The sequence below is a fragment of the Pelobates fuscus genome, chromosome 4, assembly GCF_036172605.1.
Source record: "Pelobates fuscus isolate aPelFus1 chromosome 4, aPelFus1.pri, whole genome shotgun sequence".
Classification (NCBI taxonomy): Eukaryota; Metazoa; Chordata; class Amphibia; order Anura; family Pelobatidae; genus Pelobates; species Pelobates fuscus.
The window spans coordinates 347,873,451-347,893,837 of record NC_086320.1 but is presented as its reverse complement, the minus strand read 5'-3'; the positions used below and the strand labels follow the sequence as shown (position 1 = coordinate 347,893,837).

The following is a 20,387-nucleotide window of genomic DNA, read 5'->3' as shown; positions in this document are numbered from 1 at the left end:
TCTACTTTTTGGAGATCATTCAGAAGCGCCACTGTTTGTGTGTTATACTTACCTGTATGCCGATTTAAAACTCCAATGCCAACCTAGTTGGCATTTTCTTTTTTCTAACAGTCTGAAATGCACAATTAATATAAACGCGGAACGGTATGGAAAGTGCTGCTAAAGGATGCTAATTTGTTACTGTGGGACATCTTGCATAATTTGTGATTGATTATGTACCAAGTAGAAAGCATTCTAGATCTTTGCAGATCACCTGCCAAACAATGTAAATTACAAACTTATTTTCTAAAGGCTTCTATATTCTATTCAGGTTTATTGACCCTCATCTTTCTCAAATATACCGTAGTTCACCGCATAATAGTCGCACCCTGGTTTTTCAGTAAAAAAAATTGGTTAAAATTAAATTCATCACGTAATAGTCGCATAATTGACCTTTGCTGTTTGTGAGACATTCTTTTTCTTGAAAACTGATGGCGAACATCCTACTGATCTTGTACCAAAGAGAGGGTTTATTACCGATCAGTTTATTGTATTTTAGTGCATTTTATCCATGTAATGCATTAAGAAATGACAGGAGCACAGGGATCAGGATCAAATATGCTATTTTATGTTATTAGCAACTATAATGTTAGCAATTGAAAAAAACAAAAAAAACATGTTAATAATAAAATAAAATAAACCTGTAAAAAATTTTTTTTTTAAATCTTTGTATATATAATATCACAAAAAATAAAGCTTGACATAATGGTCGCACCCCCATTTTTAAGGAAAGGAATTGGGGATAAAATCTGCGATCATTATCTGATGAAATACGGTATATTGTTTTTGTCTGTGCTTTCTTCGAACACGCAGTGAGCGACCATATGCATCACGGAAATGTTATATGTATGAAGTGAGTGTAATTTATGAAAGACCGTCTATATAATGTGCTGGAATTTGATATACATTCTAATCCAGTCAAAACATAGACCAAATACACAGTATGGACTACATAGAGTTTGCCAATGCCTAGGTAAATAGCAAAACTGGACATTGATTTATTTCTGAAAGTCTTGACTAGACGTTTTCTGGCAGCCATCACTTGCTTATGGTAATAGAAAAAAAACAACCTAACAAATAATAGATTTCTGTGCCATCTTTTTGCATATGTGTTTAAACATATGTGGTGGATAATGCAGTGTCCCATGTGCATGCACAGTATAAAGGTTGCACATTTACTGGTGAGACAACAGTACGTACAAAGGATGAGCAGTTTGAAGTCCCACTCCCTATCGTCTTTTAAGTCCTACAACCAGCAACAATTTGTAACTACTACAATGCTGCACACATGGTTTTTGTTATATAATATATAAATTAGCGAGTTGTTACCAAGGACACCTAAAGAAATGAGCAAAGCTATGACATTCTGACTGTCCTGGAAACAGAGGCAATGTCTACAGAGAAAGTTCACAAAATTACCTCCTTCTGTGGATACCGCACTCCAGTATATTTTTCATAAAAACACTGCCTGGAGAGTTTTGTCATTATTTTGAAACCACAAGCCTATTCCTTTTGCATACATGTTTCTACATGTGTATATTTGCTTTAAATTTCTGCTACACACACATTTTCTGAACTTCAAAATATGGAAACATCCAGGGGAAATGCATACATGTACATGTAGAATTAACACACAATCGCACACAAAACACAATTTGCTGTTTAGTGATCACATTGCTACAGGTTAGTGAGAACAAAAGATATGCTTGTTTCATACCCGTTATGTTCAAATCTCCTGTTTATTTGTTTATGTTCTATATTCTCATTGAATCTATTGATAGCCATAACCTGTGCCCTAGTTACATGGGTAGGTGGCCTCATTTTCATCGCCAATATTAGGTCTTCATATAACTTCTCATCTTAACTCTGCTGACCCTGAGATTATACGTGCTTTATATAACCATCTCATGCGTCCTTAGCACAGTCAAACCCCTACATTTATACTAATTATGCTGTGACATTCTGAACAGACTGTATTATATCTCGTCGGCTGCTTTCATCCCCAAATTTTGGATTAAACCCCAAACAATAGTCTCCACCTGTTTAAAATCACCTCATACTACTATACCTGTGTGTATGGTCTGTTGGTGTGCGTGCAGTGTTTGCAATCAATGACCTGAAATCGGATATATTTGTGTCTTAAAATTTATAGAAGTGTAGGTAGCACTCTAACAGTACAAATTAATTTTATATGAATACCCCCAGGACTTACATTTTTTTTTTAATCTAAATAATTATTTAAAGGGATCCTATAGTGCCAGGAAAACAAACCTGCTTTCCTGGTACTATAGGTTTAATAGTGCCCCCCTTCAGTCACTTACCTGAATCCAGAGCCGATGTCCCTCAGAGCTGGGTCAGGCTCTGCTGATGTCAGCCGGCGGGGGAGATCTAACGAGCATACGCGGCAATGGCCGCGCACGCATTAGATTATTTAATGCTTTCCTATGGGGAAAATCTGACGCTGGAGGTCTGAGGACGTCCAGCGTCTGATAACGGACCAAAAGTCCGCTTGGATTCCGGAAGCCTTCTAGTGCCTGTCTCTTATAAAGCCACGGGGGCAGACTTGGAGCTGCAATGTAAACACTGCTTCTTTGGAACTGTTTTACATTGCAGCACTAAGTGCAAAAGGGACCCAGCACCCAGACTACGTCAATTAACTGAAGTGGTCTGGGTGCCTACAGTGTCCCTTTAAGGATATGAAAGTGTTGAAAGACCTAAAATGGAAGATGTTTCTATATTTTCTTTTTTTTTAATGCAAATGATTTCAGTTTGTTTTTGTTAGATTTGTCAGGATGTAAATGCTACAATCTGTTTCCTGTTTCACATGTCTTTATTCAGGACTATCCTATCACATTACCCAGCATGCTTTTCATCTTTTACTTTGCCTTCCTGTTTCTAGATAGTTATTTTAGTCATTCCAAACATAAAACACTTAAGTAACTTTTAGTGTGTTTCTTTTTTCAAGCTTTTAAAATTATTATTATTTAGAAAATATTTTACCAGGAAAGATACATTGATATTTCTATCGTTTTCAAGTTTGTCCTGGGTCCACAAAACATTGCATTGATACAGTAGGGTACAATAAAATACCAAAACAATATTAATACACAATATATACAAAATTAAACATAGAACAGGTAGGATATATATTATTAACCATGACAGGTGCATTCTGTTTTGAGGTATGTAGAGAGGGATCTCTTAAAACACTTAAGGCCTGGGGAAGATTTGAAAGTGTGCGGGAGGTCGTTCCATAATTGAGGTGCGCTGTAGGAAAAGGAGGATCGGGCTGCTTTCTTTGTGTATTGAGGTAGACTAAATAAAGTGCTGGTACTGGATCGGAGGTTATAGGAGGTGGGAACAGCCGGAGAGTGCATTCTGCTCAGGTAGGGTGGGAGCTTCCCAGAAAAGCTCTTAAACACAAGTCTGTTTATCAGCATCTTCTATCTCCTTGCCCTCCCATGTTTACAGAAAAGCAGTGAGCATTCTCCATCATCCGAGAGTCCCAGAAACACTCCTCTCTGCAGAACTGAATGCTGTGAGAGAGAATCCTCAAATCACGAGATTTGATTGGCTACTGGTATCACATGCACCCAATTAATCCATGTGTCCTTTTCACTGTACCAAAAAATTTCTAATGGCAAATCATTTTTTTTTTTTTTTTTTAATTCAGGGACACTTTGCAGGAGAGTTATAAAAGTGCTGCTGGCACCTTTGTGTTTATTTTTCAGTGAATATTTGACTCCCTTAATAAATCTGTCGGGTTTTTTTTCCCCGTCTTTTGTGCTTTAACCATAATTTTTTTTTAATATATGCCATTTTTTGGGCAACACAACAGATTTCAGTCTTTCCGGCACTCTTCCCACCAGAACATCCCTACACACAGCCATATTCTTCCCTCTCCTTACGGTCTTCTGACTGTGTGGTTTAGAGGAGATTGTGCCGAATCGTAACTCTTAACATTTTTATAGATTTAAAAAAAAAAAAAATTATTTAAAGCTTTTTATTGGTGCATTTGTACAGTTATACACATTGAATGCCATAACAGCTCGAATATTATACATCATAGTAAATCACAATCACAATCTAGGTATCGGCCATTACAGATCAAATGCCTCGCCGTGCGTAGGTCTAGCTGACATTCGTAGCGACATCAACGTAACATATTAGCTTAATAATATGATCAATAACAATATCCAACCTTTTATCCAATATCCAAACCGTTTTGTTTGTTTTCCCTGTGTGTATACCAGTTTTCGTTCTGCCTCCCTAGCTGTTAGTCTGGTTCCTCCAGGTTCTCTCCCCTGTGTTTGTGTGTTTGTGTATTTGTGTTCGGTGTAACTCGGTTACCCCTCGTCCCTTATGTATTTATTCGTTTTGTGTAGTGTGGGATCTGACGTATGATCCCCCCTCTGTCCGTGCCTGACTCATTCCCTAATGGTTAACGTTAAACCGAGATCCTCCCCCCTTCCCGTCTCATAGTTATCCCCTCCTCATCATATGCCCCTCAGGTATATACTGTTTCGGTTAGTGATGTCCGATCTGTCTCCCACTTCCTCCTCCAACCCCTCTGTGGCCCACCTGGGTCCCTGTGCACCCCGGTCGTTGTAGGGAGTGGAGCATTGTAGGGTCCTGTTTGTATGTCTAATGGGCGCGTTTCCCTTAGGTGCCTGGTATCTACCCTTCCTCCCCAGGGGCGACTGCCGGAGGAGGAATCGGAGAGAAGAGGATAGGGGCATGGGGAGGGCAGCGAGCAGATATAAGAATGTACATCATGAGGGGGGTATAAAGGAGAAGTCAGCGTATGGCCAGCACATTTTAAAGAGTGTTCGCGGGCCCACTCCCCCTGCCGGGGCCACCCCCCGCCCCCAGTGGGGCCCCCAGTCCCCCGTCCGCCTACCGGATCGTCCGAGAGCCATTTTGTACAGTGGTACCAGGTCTGTTGATCTCGTTGGGTCCGCCCCGTTGATGTGAGAATGAGTTCCTCGATCTCCCTTATTTCTTCCACTCTACGTACCCAGTCTCTAGTGGAGGGGACTGTTTTCTGTCTCCAGTGGCTGGGTATAAGACTGCGTGCCGCATTGAGCTAGTGCGGTATCACAGTCTTTTTGTATTTCATGGGTGGCATAGAGGTAACATGTAAAAGATAGGCTTCTGGGGTGAAGTCCACACTAGCGTCTGTTATTTCGGTAATAATCCTGTGCACCCCCTCCCAAAAGAGTTTAAAGTTGTGGCCACCAAATGTGAAATTGCGTGCCCAATTCCTTTTCGCATCGCCAGCATTCTGGGTTACAGCTTAAGCCCGCTTTGGAGAGCCTTTCGGGGATCTTATACCAGTGAGCGACTAGCTTGTATCCCGATTCCTGGTATTTTGTGCTAATTTAAGATTTGTGTGTGTTCACGAAAACATCTAGCCATTGATCGTCTGTCAGCGTATGCCTCAGGTCTCTCTCCCAGTATTTGGCAAAGTAGGGGGGCTGATTTCCACTGTGGGTTGGTAGTACCATTTGGTATAGGACTGATATACCATGTGCTATGGGGGTTTTATAGATATTTTAATTCAGTGGCAGAACTACTGAATAGAGAACCCTGGTTCAGGATTTTTGGGGTCCCCTATAGAGCAGGATTAGAACAAATGTAATCCTCAATGGCTATTCAACTCTCACAATGCCTTGCCAGCTTGGTTCTACCATTTGTTCACCCTTGCATGGTATATGCGTGTAGCATCTGTGTGCTTGAATATAACATTGTTATGGTGTGTGTGTGTGTGGTATTGGCATTTGCAAGTGAAGGTGGTTTTGTGTGTAGTGTGTGTGCGATTGCAAGTGAGTGTTTTTTGTGTAGTATTGGTGTATGAATCCTGGTATGTAATCACATATAAACATACATACACTTGCACACACACACAACACCACACAGATATACTTACAGACATACACAATGACGCATGTCACACAAACAGATACAAATACATACATACATACAGACAGACATACACACACTGGCAGATACACACAGTGTTACTTACACATTTGAAGACTGGGTGGTGTGTGACAAGGTAAACTAGATTGGTGAATTTTGCTGGGTTGGGTATGTAGCTGGAGGATCAATGCCAATTGGGGTAGGAGCATGTCACAATAGGTGAAAGTGGATAGCTGACCGCATGTGACTGTGTGTGGGTAGGTAACTTTGGAACTGATTGGGTGTGTGAATGTAGCCGTGCGGGTTCATAGCTAATTGTATCAATGTTACTGATTGGATGAGTGTAAATGGCTTTGAGTTGACGAGGGTTATATCAGTGGAGGTCTGTATCTTTGCATGGCTCTCTGCGACGGGGGAAGCAAAGTGAATTCCCAATTTTGCCAGGACAAGAGCCCAAAACATGGTAGAAATGAGACTTTGCAACTCGTTATGTAACCTGGAAATTTAAGCTGCAATTCTGTTTTATTTCAGGGCAATTCAGTACAGCCATTTTCAAACAAATCTCGGTGGGATTAATCTGAAAATAGCAGGGACTCATTTGGATCACTTTGATTATCATTTGACTGTTAATGAATACAGTGAACCTCAAAGTACTTTTTAACAATCCAATGCTGGAGAATACAGCCAAATGATATCAGCCGAAGTTTCAAAAACAAAACTCTGTCTGTGTATTTGGTGGTTTATGGATATTCAGACCCAGTCATGTCTTTTTTTTGTTTGTTTTTTTGACAGCCTTCACATATTCATCACTAAACACAGATTTCTTAAAGGAATATCAGAATCAATATGAATGCTGTAGTCACATAAATCGTAATTTCTATAAAGGGTTTCTGTTCATCCGCATCTACCATTAAGAACCTTTTAACAATATTACAAAACCATTAAATTATCACCACTGACACGCTCCGTTATCTGCAAGTAACTGGAGAAATAAATATGTATAAATGTTGCACATTACAAGGTTTTTTTTTTGTTTTTTTTGTTTTTTTAAATCATTCTATGCTGTTTCACTGTCCTTATGCAGGTTGCCAGCTGTACAATATGATTTATAATGAATTGCTAGTTTTGCTTTTCATATATTCGTGACAACATATTAACAGTTTATTTTGGAAACCGCTTGGCAGTGATGAGGTTAATGCTCTTTATCCTTAATACTAAATCCTCTGGAAGCAAGGGGAGTTGGGGGACATATCTGCATTCATAGCCATACTAAACGCTACGCGAGGACGTCTTCTATTATTCCCATAGGAGAGAACTTGGTTCCTTAATTGCATGGATCATTTTAAACATGAGCTCATCTCATTTTGTGGTAGGACACGTACCATGCCAATTTACTTTATTTTATTTATTTATTTATTTCTTCTTTACGCTTGGTGTCTAGCTGATCTTCCTGTTTCTGAGATTAAATCTGAGACGACCTTCTTGATGCATCCACTACCCCTCTCAAGCATTTTATAGTATTCGATAGAAGTGCCATGAACTCTCAGTAGCAAACTGCTTTTAGTTTTGTATCTGCCAATATCAATGGCTGTATGTATTTTCTCTAAGTATCTTGTAGCGGGTTTTTTTTGTTTTTGTTTTTTATGATCTGATGTTTAGCCAGATGCAGCTTTTCACTGTGTGCCTTTAGCCCAGTATAGAATGGAACGATCATTTCTGAGAACCGTGTACATGTGTATATATATATATATATATATATAATTAATTTATTTTTTTTATAAAGAAATTAAATTCTCTCTGGTGCCACAGATACTTGCTAAAATGGCAGTCGAGTAATTTGTAGAAAATTAACTTGGTTTTCTCATGAACGCTTGCTCAAGGAAAAAAAGTCAGGATTCATTCTCTGCAAAAATTTGTCACGTTTTCCATAGTTGAGCCTGCTGAATACTCACTGTAGGAGGAATCGAATCAACTAATGACACTGACGTACAGAAGAAAAAAAAATTAATTGCACCAAAGTATCACGGAAAATGTATTTCCATAAAATTCCTGGTATGTGCCTTTTTAAAAGGTGTTGTAATGTCAGACCTACAGAAAAATAGTTTAGAGCCGTTTTCATGGCCTTTACTGAAATGCAGAAGATCCTTTTTAAGAATTGTCTTATTGCACCAATTTGCTTCCGGTGGCAGACTGTAATCCTGCAAATTCTTTTTAAAGTCTTCAGTGTTGACATAAAAGTAATTGTTTGTTCTAAACTATTAGATTTACAGAAGCCAATATGTGATGAACATGCTTTGTTGCACTTAACAGGTATTTTGTAATCCAAAGTATTTTTGCCTAATGCCGATGGGTAATTAGTTCATTATATATGTTATTCTTAAATAAATCACTTAATGCTGTATGTATGCAGCAAGGCACACCAGGGAAGATTGTTATGCAGGAATAGTTTCATGGCCTTATGTATTGTGTAATGGCTTCCTGCATCTTGTGCCTTTAATCACATAATGGAAAAGTGCATTTATTAGTCTATAATTACACATCCCTGTAGTGTCTTTGTTGTTCACTTATTAAGTGTTACGAGATTACTTGGCCCCTTCACGCAGCAACACGAGTACTGATATTATGCAGATTTATTTTAATTTTAATTTTATTTTAAATAATCATTTATGAACTTTGACACGCTGCCGTGTGATGTGTTTTCCCACTAATTCACACTTTGTATAGTAATCAATATGACGGAAGATAACATTTTTAATTTTTTTTTTTTAGCATATTTAGGTGTACGTATTATATTTACATATTTTGTAGAACATTATCAAATAATAAATATGATCCACCAAAAGAATATACAGTCTGTTATTTAGAATCAAAATAGCCATACAATGAACAGAATCAACTATTGGCAATGTTATTATTTTCCTCTTTAAAAATCTTTTAAAATGCAAACCTTTTACACAAAATCTGTGTATTGATTTATTGACCTTGAGTTGAGAGATGTTTTGGTGATATCTGACCTTCAATACAAGTGATTTACTGCATGATCTCCAAAAATCACAGAATTCTATCAAATGTGTTTGTTTTGTTCCCAAGTTTCTTTGTATGAGGAGAAAAATAATTTTGTGTGTTTGTGTATTTTAGTGTTATACCCCTCTTCCTAAAGAGAGGATGCTAAAATGATGGTTCTGGAGGGTAGTGTTTTCCTAAAGTGGTAGGTCGAATTGATATTATATCACAGGACATACTTAATTCTGGCTTCAAGTCTCTGTACATTATCAGAGTTGTGTTTATTTTTTTGTGCCCATCTGCTGCCAGTAATAGAACCATAGTATAAAAAATTTGGCGACATTAAAGCAGCTCTCTCTTACCCAGTTCCTGGGGTTTCATCTACCAGAAGCCCACATCACTGCTTCACTCTAGTGCAGGGGTAGGCAACCTTCGGCACTCCAGATGTCGTGGACTACATCTCCCATAATGGTCTTACAATCATAATGCTGACAAAGCATCATGGGAAATGTAGTCCACAACATCTGGAGTGCCGAAGGTTGCCTATATAGTGCATGCGTGAGTGTACAACACTGATGTCTATGGAGAATCCCGCAGGAGCCTCTGTAGAGATTGTCTGGGGATGAGTGAGACGATGCCCTATTCACCTAGTGATGTCTAGGGGAAGTGACCAAACCTGACGGAGGTTGCTCAGCCTTTTTGCAAGCAGAGGAAAGATACAGATGGCAAAGCAGTCACTACTTTGCCTTATGTATTTAAGGAGAAAAAGATTGAAAAAGAAAAATAGATTAGGGTGAGGAAGAGAAGATGAATCGATTAACGCTAGGTAATCCTAGGCGATACACATGTTTATACCACTAACTGTACAGTATGTAGGGGGACTGTTGTACATAAATTAACCATTATAGAAACCTATGTATCTCTTACTTTTCATTGTTGATCTATTGGTTATCTGTCTTAACAACTGTGTATGTACACCTCCTCCAACAGATATATTAATACACCCAGGAAGAATGACATTTATTGCCATCACTTATAAGGAACCAATATATTCTTTATAAGTGTAGACTAGCTGCTCTGTTTATTAACAAAGCTCAGTGTGCACATCTATTTCTTATAATCGCTTGTGCTAATCTCTGAAACAAACCATGGGCACCTTTCTTGCTGCGATAATGTATTTTAATGGGAAACCTTTTTGCAAAGACAGTGCTCAGGTAAGGCTCATCTACTAATCAAGGAACTGTGGGAAACTCTTGTTAGATTGATATCTTTTTTGGCTACAATGTACTAATTGCAACACGCCAGAATTGTTTTCAGTGACAACAGGGAACGTTCACAAATTTGCCCTGAAGTTCTTATTCTTGTATTCAACTAAAGGCAAAAAGGAGGCAATTTCAAAGATCTTCTCCAAATGTGCCAATTTTCAAAAATTCACAGTCTGCTATAAAAAAAATAAAGTATTCCAAAGTATAGATTTTGGACATTTATCACAAAAGTTGTCCCAAAGTTGCACATTCAGATTCTACTTGCCTGCATTTTGCTGATGAAATGAAAGACAAATGCAAAACACTGCTTGCTGAATCAATTGACAGTCAATGGTACGCTGGTTATGGTTAAAAGAGGAAAAAAATATATAAACCGTTAATTTTACTAGATTAATTAGATGGTTCCAAAAAAATTTAGTCCACATATTCTGTTTTTGTTTTTTTATTAACAATTGCACTGCAACACATGTATTGATTTATTTCAGAGTGCATGGAACCCCTGTCCCTTTTGTAATATTTTTATTTTTATAATAATGGTTTATTGAATAATTGTGTTTGTGGTCAGTTTCCGATTTATTCTGTGGCTTTTTTTGGTGGTATTCTGGGTTTATTTTGGAATAATTCAGAGGGTGTCCCTTTTGGTAATATTGAAATGGAATTCACAGGTGACACAGACTAACTGTATTTTTGCCTAAAAAATGTCTCTGAATTTGCAGTTACAAATTATGAGAAAAAGTAAATAACCTCTTAAAACAAATGGCTTGTTTTTATAGATTTAAAACAATGAATCCCATACCTTATAGAATTTGCATCCTGCTGCATATGTTTTAGTTGTGCTAGTAACTCTCGCACAGCCTCGAATCCTTATTTTATAATTATTTTATTTTGAAGTGGGCTGAGCAGTAAGAATCCACACAAAGTTCAAAGGCAAGTGTTTTTCTCTCCCCCCTGCTGCAAGACAATAAATGGAATTTAAAGAATCAGCATGGATACATAGATATATCCCTTGCATATCATATCAAAAGAGTTTATTTTGATATTAAAGGAAAGGCAACTTACAATACTAAAAACAACAAAAATATTTTTGTATTTTACCAATTATTTATCTTACAAGTGAGATTAAATATTTGTGTACAGCTAAATTTGTTCTAAGGAGATGACTACTACAACTATAAAGTCACAGAGCAGTGACCTGTGACAAGGAGAAATCAGTCCGTTTTTATTGTATTTCTTTATTTTTCAGTCCCGGGACCGTTATTGCTGCTGCAACTTTTTTTTATTTTTTTTTAAAAATAATAATTTTTAGTTACTTTATCTTTAAACAGTTTATCGGGATCTGTAGCTTTCATCCGTAATATACGGGTTAGAAATCATTGTCAATGTCTAACTTAATTATGATCCTTCCTTTATACTTAAAAACTTCAAACTACAGGGCCTTTTGCATATCACTCATCTTCTTTTAATTTGATTGGTCTAGTGACCCCCTAACCCACTGTTCTTCTTTTTCACCATTTCCAAAAGATTTAGCTCCTTTGTCAAGCTCATATTACCAATTGTTCCCTTGATCTCAGAGCAATGTCTATATTCTATACAAGCCCTCTTCTGTCTATCAATCATTATCTTATTATATCAGATTAGTTTCAGATTCCTGTGCGCATTTGTTTAAAACCTACATATTTCCTAAATTAAATGCTGCCATACTTAGTGTTGTTTGTATGGCATACTCATTTATGTCAGAATCCACACACTGCTTTAAATAGTACACACGTCCGTGTAAAACCAGTTTAGCTAAACTGACGTCCAACTACTCGGTCAGTAGCCTAAAAGAGGAATGCTTGCAAACTTAAAAGTTGGCATTTTATCTCTTTGAAGAAGAATACACCTACAAATGAAATGCGCAAAACAGATTTATGTTTTTTATATACATATTTAACATTAAAATATACAAAAACTATTTGCTTCTGAATATTTACTACAGGCTTGCGTTTTCTGAATTGTAATTGTTATTGTTGATTACTCTTTTAGAAGACATAACGTTTTGGCAGAATTCTCTGTGATTTGCTGTAAACGTAGTTTCCATTGGAGTATTTAAATAATTTTGTGTTCACCAGGTTTTTGGGTTTTAATGTAACTACAGTGTGTAATGCATTCTGAAAAAAAAATACAAATATTTCAAATAAGACTTCAAGATATACTATTTTGTTTTATTATATTATTTAGTATATGACAATAATATTTTTGGTAATGTTTTTTTTAAAAAATATTTTCTGGTTTGTTGGTGGTGGGGATTAAACTATGGTACATTGCCAACCAGTTTATAATGCAAAATAGCCAAGTAGAACGTTTTCCGCTATGCATTTTTCACAATTTTGCAGTGATTATTATTGCAGTTTTACATTAAATGTGTTTGTTTAATGGCACAGCTAAAAAAAAAAAAACGGAGACCAGTACATATTTATAACATATTGTGTACCTCGCTGGAAAACATCTGGTTAATAGATGTAAACTTTGAGGCATAAAAACAACCACATTCAAGGCCAGGCATTTGAACAAAGCCTTCAAAGTGTGTTCTGCGAATTAGGTGTTGAAAGCAATGGGATTTAGTGGCCTTGGAAGGGCTTGAAGATAAATATCTGATGAAACCTGTTGCTGTTCATTGTAGCAAGAATTGAAGTTCTCTTGTCCTGTTCTTCCCAAAACCAGTCTGTGCGACCTTCAACCTTAACTTGCAATGAATAATATAAACATTTTTCCAAAGCCAAAGGATATGCAAAAATAACTTGTATGGGTGTGTTGGGTTCTAAATATGACTGATTGAAATCCATTGAAAACAGGAATCTTGCAAGTATGTTATAGAGATAAATATTTGGAATTAGAACATTTTATCTGATATTTTTGTGTAAGGCATATATGTTTTATAAATCATTTTTGGACTGAGATTTTGTCTATTTTTCATTGATCCTCAGGGTCACGTACTGAATTTCCCCATGTGTACATTTATTCCGAGGGAAGCGATTCTATTATTATTGTATTATTCTTGGTAACAAAGTACGTATGTATTCACTTTGAAAAAAGAGTGATCTGCTAATGTAAAGCTATACCAGGTATTTATAATTTGTTCACAAATCAGTGAATTGAAAACCAACCTGCAATCTTTAGATTAAAAGCACTTGATGATATTTTATATCCTGGAAAGTGAGAACTACCTTGACCATGACGTGTAGAATTCTGCCAAACCTTAATACCTTATTACTTAGAAGCTTCATTACAGTTTGAGTTGTATATTGGAAAAGCGAATCATGTTAGTGTCTACTTGTACTCTTTTTGGGATCCGGTTTCTCTTGATTTATTAACACATGGCAATATTACTAGTATTTTATCTTAATAATGGTGTGATGGTGAGTTCTACTTACCTCAACCTGTCCCTCTTGGTGCAATCAACTTCTTCTACTGGGCCCTCTTCAGCTCCTAGTGCCGCGGAGCCACCGTTATGGCTGTACTCTTGTGCATGCGCGAGAGTACAGCATTGAGGTCTATGGAGTATACAGTGAGATCCTTAATAGACAGAGCCAATTCCCTTCAGCCGTCAGACTGCATGGATTGATATTATCTGACCAGTGTCTAGAAGTGCGTTTGGAATTTTTGTGAACACAGTCAAAATTTATATTTTATAAAAACCTCTATCTCTATGAAATACTAATTTTTTGGGAGTGGAGGGGGGAGAATAGGGGGGATGAATGTTGCTTTAACACAATCAGGAAAAGCAAATATGATGTGCAATACAGTTGCACAAAGCAGGGTTATGACAGGCCTTTTTTACCTTTAGGTAAATACTTTGTTTCATTCATTCGTGTAACGATGTATGTGTGTTTCTGTTTTTAACCTTATGAAAGCAGGTGTAGCTAGCAACAGTAAAGAGACAGATGGCAATTAAACACTGCTGATTTCAGATTGTCATGGACGTGTTTCATCCTCTAAACACGTCTGTTACAGGTTTTTTTTTTTGTTTTGTTTTTTATAATTGCAGTAAAAACCTGATACGAATGTTTATGTTGCCCGTTTCTGAGCCTTGCTGAACTTTTGTTTTGTATTCAGTATGGGGACTCCGTCTCTGAGCTGGACCTGTTTTTATGTAAAATCTGAATGCTAGCAAAGCTACAACAGCTGCCCACTCACCATGTGGTGTCCTCTATTACACTGCTGGATAGATGAATTCTTTACCCAATGTTTCAGTAATATTTGATGCACATGTTTCCAAGTGACAAAGCAGTATGCTTGTGCATTAATTTGACTTACAGCTACAGTTGGCTCCATATTAAAACATTCACACCGGGGCCACCCCAGTAGTCGCTGTTGTAGTTAGATCACAGTGGGCTGTGTTATCTAAAGATACAGTTTATCACTGCTGAGGAAGGGCATATTCACTTGGGCTTTTTGTCAAATATTGGAGAAGTGCATATGTTTTGAGACAATGCATCATCTCTAGTCAAGATCAATCAACATCTCCCCCATTAATTGCCACGATAAGAACTTTCAGCATGATCACATTACGCTAAATGCTAATAAATGGAAGAGATAATTGGCATTGTTATAAAAAATAACCTCTGGAATTATTGCAGTTGGTTTGAAATCAAGTGTATAGGATATAAAATAATCCGTTATGGAAAATGCACAAATACTTTAATGATTAAGCTTAAAAGAATTAAGTGTCTGCTTTGAATGACAGCATTATATTTAAATTTAGTAATTATTTAAAGATCTACAAATGCTGATTTGTTATTTTTTTTAAATCTATTTTAATGTCTTTTTTTTAATTTTTTTTTATTTTTTTATCCTAGTTAAAAAACAAAACAAAAAAACCTAGTGGGAAAAAAATGTTTTTAAAAAACCCTAAGTAAGTAATGCAACCCTCTACTTCATGTTCTAAAACACTTTCAACCTTTTATGGCAAACATCCAATTTTTAAGCTTTGTATTGTTTAAGTATTGAACATTATATAGAGGTGTCTAAAAATATATCCACACATTACTGTAACTCAGAATACTCAAAAAACATAGTAACTTCCTGAGCTTTATAAATAATCACCTGGGATTTTCTGAATATTTACACTGGGGTCTTGATAAAGTCTACATTGATAGCCAAAATATTCTGCACTTTTTTTCAGTGTGAATTAAATAAATCTCAGTTTATTCATTAAATACAGAGTGAAAACATTTGTAGCTTACAGGTGAAACATGTTATTATTTGTTACATTGATTGGCACCACTGCAAAGTATTGGTCATTTTCTTAGGAAATTGTGTACATTTATTTATGTATATAATGTTTTTCTATAAATGCACAAATGCAGCCTGGGACACTCACTGATAGAAGTAGGTGTTAGCATTTAATTTATTCAGATGGGCTCTTGAATGCACGTTTATTGTTCTGTAAAAACAGGTTGTTGATACTAGTAGAAATATGATTGTCGTTAAGGGGTCAAGAAGGAATGTTTTTTTCCCCCATTTTGTGGCATATTGTGTTGGTTTTTTGTTTTGGTGTGTTGGGTTGGTTTTTTGCTTTTTTATTAACTGTTTAAAAGCGTTGAACTTGATGGACTTGTCTTTTTTTCAGCTTAGATTACTACGTAACTACGTGAATTTCGGTATACCATTTTAGTATTTTAAAACCTTTAAATCTTTTGTAAGCAGACACTCAATACACAAGACTGCTACAGAGGATAAAAACTTTAGATGTCGATGAACATATCCTGGCTGTAAAATTAAAAATAAATACAAAAGATGAGGGATGTCTAGCAAACATAAGGGAAGGGGGGGGGGGGGCGGGGGAGAGAGATACAGTCATAGAACCATTAACAAATATGTCCACACTGTATTTACATATGTATAATGGAGAGAGGGGTATGTACGTAACATACCTACAATGCTCGCCAGAGATGTTGCGCAGGGAGTACATTAAATCTATACCCAACAAACAGATTTATAGGAGGAAGAGATCACAAGTAAGTTCCATTCTTCTCCTCGTATATGTAGATTAGGGACACCTACAAAGTGTGTGTGTGTGTGTGTGTGTATACACACACAGACACCAGTGCTTTGTGGGAATTAATGAAAACACCATCTGTCACTTTGTTTTGAGAACTTTTTTCTATGCCAGACAAAATAAGTTATCCACCTTACATTTGTTTTTCTCAGTAGATAGACAATACCACATCCAAAATGTTTATAGATATATCTGTACTGACTATCTGGGGTTGTTGTGGCTCTTGTTCAGAGGTGACTTGCCTCCTAATTTAGGCTCTGGACAGCCATTGTGGATGTGATGCATACATAGTTCCCCCATGTGCTTTATTTACATTTCTGGAATAACATTGAAGTTGAAGTGACTGTTCCTCATTCCCACATCCCAGTAAGCACAAGTGATGTATTTGCGCAAGAAGTGCAGGAGAGCTAAATAAAAAAATACCCTTACCTTTGCAGCACAGCTGTGTTTAGAGTCCCCTCGCTCCGTGATGCTCCATGCGTTCTCATGCGAGGCTGGACTTCCCCAGAGAAAGTACATACATGCACAGACATGCCATCTATTCCTTCCATAGTGATGCAAGCTCTTATTTAACTGGCAGCGTTAATTTAATTTGCATGGCATGCCCTGGCTGTGCCAGGTCAGCAAAGTATACAATGTAAATTAAAATCCACAATTGAGATTTTTCGAAAACAAAAATAAAGTGCAAGCCATAGTTAACTATTAGTTTGCTATCAACTTGTGAAAAAAAATCTCAGAAGAGACTGTTTTGGTGTGAATTGAAAACCTTTAATGGATCATTAGTGAATTGATTTCTGTTGGTCGGTATCTGGCCAACATCACACGTCTGATTTCAAGACTCTTTATGCAAAATCACAGATCTAATAGAACACTGATAATTCATTTATTGGTCTTTGACTATTTTGAATGTTGTTGTAGTTCCAAGATATCAGTACTTCCTACCTGCATTAAAACATTCTCCTCCTCCCATACCGAACATAGAGTAAAATAAAATGTGAAATGGTCATAAATATTTTATCATTATTCCTACCTATTGATAAGTAAATATCTAATATAATGTTGAACATATAAGGCATGTGCTGCTTGATAAGACATGGTGATTTATTTTCTTGAAATCTATAAAAAATATTCTGCTGATAGGATGAATCTTTAATATCTCTGCAGTTTGATATTTAAAGTGCACGGGTGAATCTGCATGCATGTGGCGTTAGCCGCTCTGCAACTCTGCATATATTTGAGGTTTTCAAAATCAAATAAACAAAGGATCACGTGGGCTGAAAATAGTATGATTGATAAAATCCTGCCTGCTATTGGCCCTTATTTACCGACTCTTAAGTGGCAGGTTGTATTTATGCTAATTTATCTGCTTCAGGGAGCATTGTTTATAGCAGAACAAAGTGAATAAAAGTAGTTTGCTTTGCAAATGAATGCAAATGGTCCAGCCTTTTGGGAAGGCCTTTAACAGGGGCCGTGTTCTTTGATTATGAGTGAAACTGCCATTTGGACATGGTGAAAGGAGCACGTTTGAACCATTGATTAGGGGAGACAGTGAAAGAAGTCAGGAAGGGCCCCTTTAAGCTTGCAGTGCAGCAGGCGGATGTCAGTATGGTTATAGCACAGTGGGAGAATGACAGAGAGGATTAGTGTCAGGGGAAGCTTTGCTGTAGCTGTGGAGATGTCCCAGGGGTCACTCACCTCTGACTGTTCTGTGCTGATGGCTCGGTAATGAAAGTGCTTGATGCAATGCCTGTTCATTATCGGAAATGGTGATTAGATGAGGTATTCCTCTCTAAAGGTTATGCATTGTGTGTGTTTTAAATATTACCCCGGCTTTACAAGTTTGCATTTATTTAAAGACAGAATGGTACATTTCTGTATTTATTTAGTTTTGTTTCGTTTCCTTCTGGAAGTTTACAAGCTTGTTGTGCCTAGGTAAAACATAAGTAGATCTAGACGTATACATATACACCGGGAGGGAATCGATGTAAAGTGTTCATTAGTTCTCGTTCCTATATTTATTTTGTTACAATTGCGTGTCTGTTTTGTTTCATTAATAGCAGAACTTTGCGATATGTCTTCCCTTTTTAAATACACAAAATGAGTAAAGCTTATTTTGGATATAAGCATAGCGCATACATACACATGCCTACAGTAATATTTTATCATTTTTACAAACATTCTGTATAATGGAACAAAATAGAATGCACACACAGTAGTGTTTGATGTTTTTTTTTAAGGACAGATACAACATAAGAAAGGAGCCAGTTCCACACATGGTGGAATAAGTCCCCTATATTTCTTTTTGGTGTTGCGGCTAACTATGTTTCTCTCTTAAAAGGTAATTGAGAATATGACCTTGGAGTTTGCTCTGATATTGCATTTAGTTATTGTTTGTCATAACTTTTTTTTAAGTGAATCATAATATTTTGATTCGAACTAGAAAAGATAAGTGTTTCACTTCTATTAAACAAATCCAAGTTATGAGCTTAATATGCTTGTGCATTTGTGTTTCTCTTTTTCTTTTTTTCTTTTGTATTGTTTTTTTCTTCTTTGTGTACTTCAGTGTCTACATTTTATAATGTTTTTGATTTTTTTTTTTTTCTCCCAGTCACCTGAATGGAGCGAGGAGGATCTCATCCAGCTGACAAGAAGTATGGTTAAGTTCCCAGGGGGGACCCCTGGTCGATGGGAGAAGATTGCACACGAATTGGGTCGATCAGTGGCAGATGTGAGTTCACTCAGATTCGCCTTGTACAGCAAGTGACAAACCAGAACAAGACTGGCAGTGTAAAAGACAGGCTCAGAATGGAGCCTAACATTGTCTTTTGAAAGAGGCTACAATCCTTTTAGGTTCTGGAAGTGAAGCATTAACTAAGTAAGCAAGAAGCAGATGTAAGTCCCCTGCTCTGCAATTAACAGCTGGAACTGATCAGCTGTACAGGGGATTTGCTGCTTAGAGGTTTAAGCTACTGTAACCTGATCACAGAAAAACAATGCAATTTATATTCTTCACAGTAACCCATTTCAGTACCTGGGGAAGGGAGGTAGATTGGTATGTTTATCTAAATAAAATAAATAAGTCTGATTTCATAAAAAAATGTATTAAACATAAATATAAATAATATATATATATATATATATATATATATATATATTTATGAAAGCAGATTTTATATATAAATAAAAATCTATGTATACCCATCCCTTTATTTTGGAATTCCATGTGGAGGTGTATGTAAAAGCATTATTAAAGTTGTTGTGAGAAAAAAATAATATAGAAACTTTGCAATTTCAGAATATACTCAAAACATGGTAAAGTCCACCCATTGGAATAAAAATCATTGTGATATATCCACATGTCACTGTAAAAAGTGTGCAGAAACAGAATGCTTGTTTGTGTTTTTGAGCTTGTTTGCATATTCAGCTTGGCATTCTGGGAGAATATTTTAGATATGCTTTTTAAGACAAGCACTTTCTTGCGTTTGCCTTCAAATATAGGTAAATCTCGGGAGGTGTAACTTTCTTTTGTGTGTGTGCGTATGTACATTATATAGTTTGTATATTCTATTTAATGATAATATATGCATAATTATGTATACTTAATGTTCTTACAGTAAAAAAATGATTATATTATGTTAGATGATAAGGTCATAGTTAGGCCTCTTCATGTTACACCGTCAGGCTCTTTCTGAGCAGTGGTTCCAAGCAGTCCTTCTGGGTTTACATGTTTTTGTAGGTAACTCAAGAATTTAGATTTTTTTTTTTTTTTTTTTAAAAAGGGAACATTAGTGAGTTAATAAATCATTTAAACAAGTCCCTATTTTATTAATAACTGTGTTTGTTCCTATACATGTTCAAACATGCACCTTTTAATAATAGCCACGAAAATAAAAAGCAAAATGAATGCTTTCTGAAATATTAATCTAAAATAAATTGTGAACAAAAAGGGGTTTTATTGTACAACCTAAATACATAATTTGCTATCACAATGTGTAGCTGAGATTAGTGTTATTTTAAAGAAAATAGCGGTGTACAGTGGAGCCTAGAATTGTCAAACAGGATTGTTATACATGACATAGTCATTATCTTACATTTACATGTAAATTTTGTAAATGTTT

The 20,387-nt window shown here is 36.3% G+C and overlaps 1 protein-coding gene across 1 annotated transcript in view; it reads left to right on the top strand.

Moving 5' to 3' along the window:
- DNAJC1 (DnaJ heat shock protein family (Hsp40) member C1) overlaps positions 1-20,387 on the top strand; it is a 118,881-nt gene that overhangs the window by 89,339 nt on the left and 9,155 nt on the right. The window contains exon 9 of the mRNA XM_063452536.1: positions 18,878-18,997. Within this exon, the coding sequence (XP_063308606.1) occupies positions 18,878-18,997 (120 nt within the window). The remainder of the gene's footprint in view (positions 1-18,877; positions 18,998-20,387) is intronic.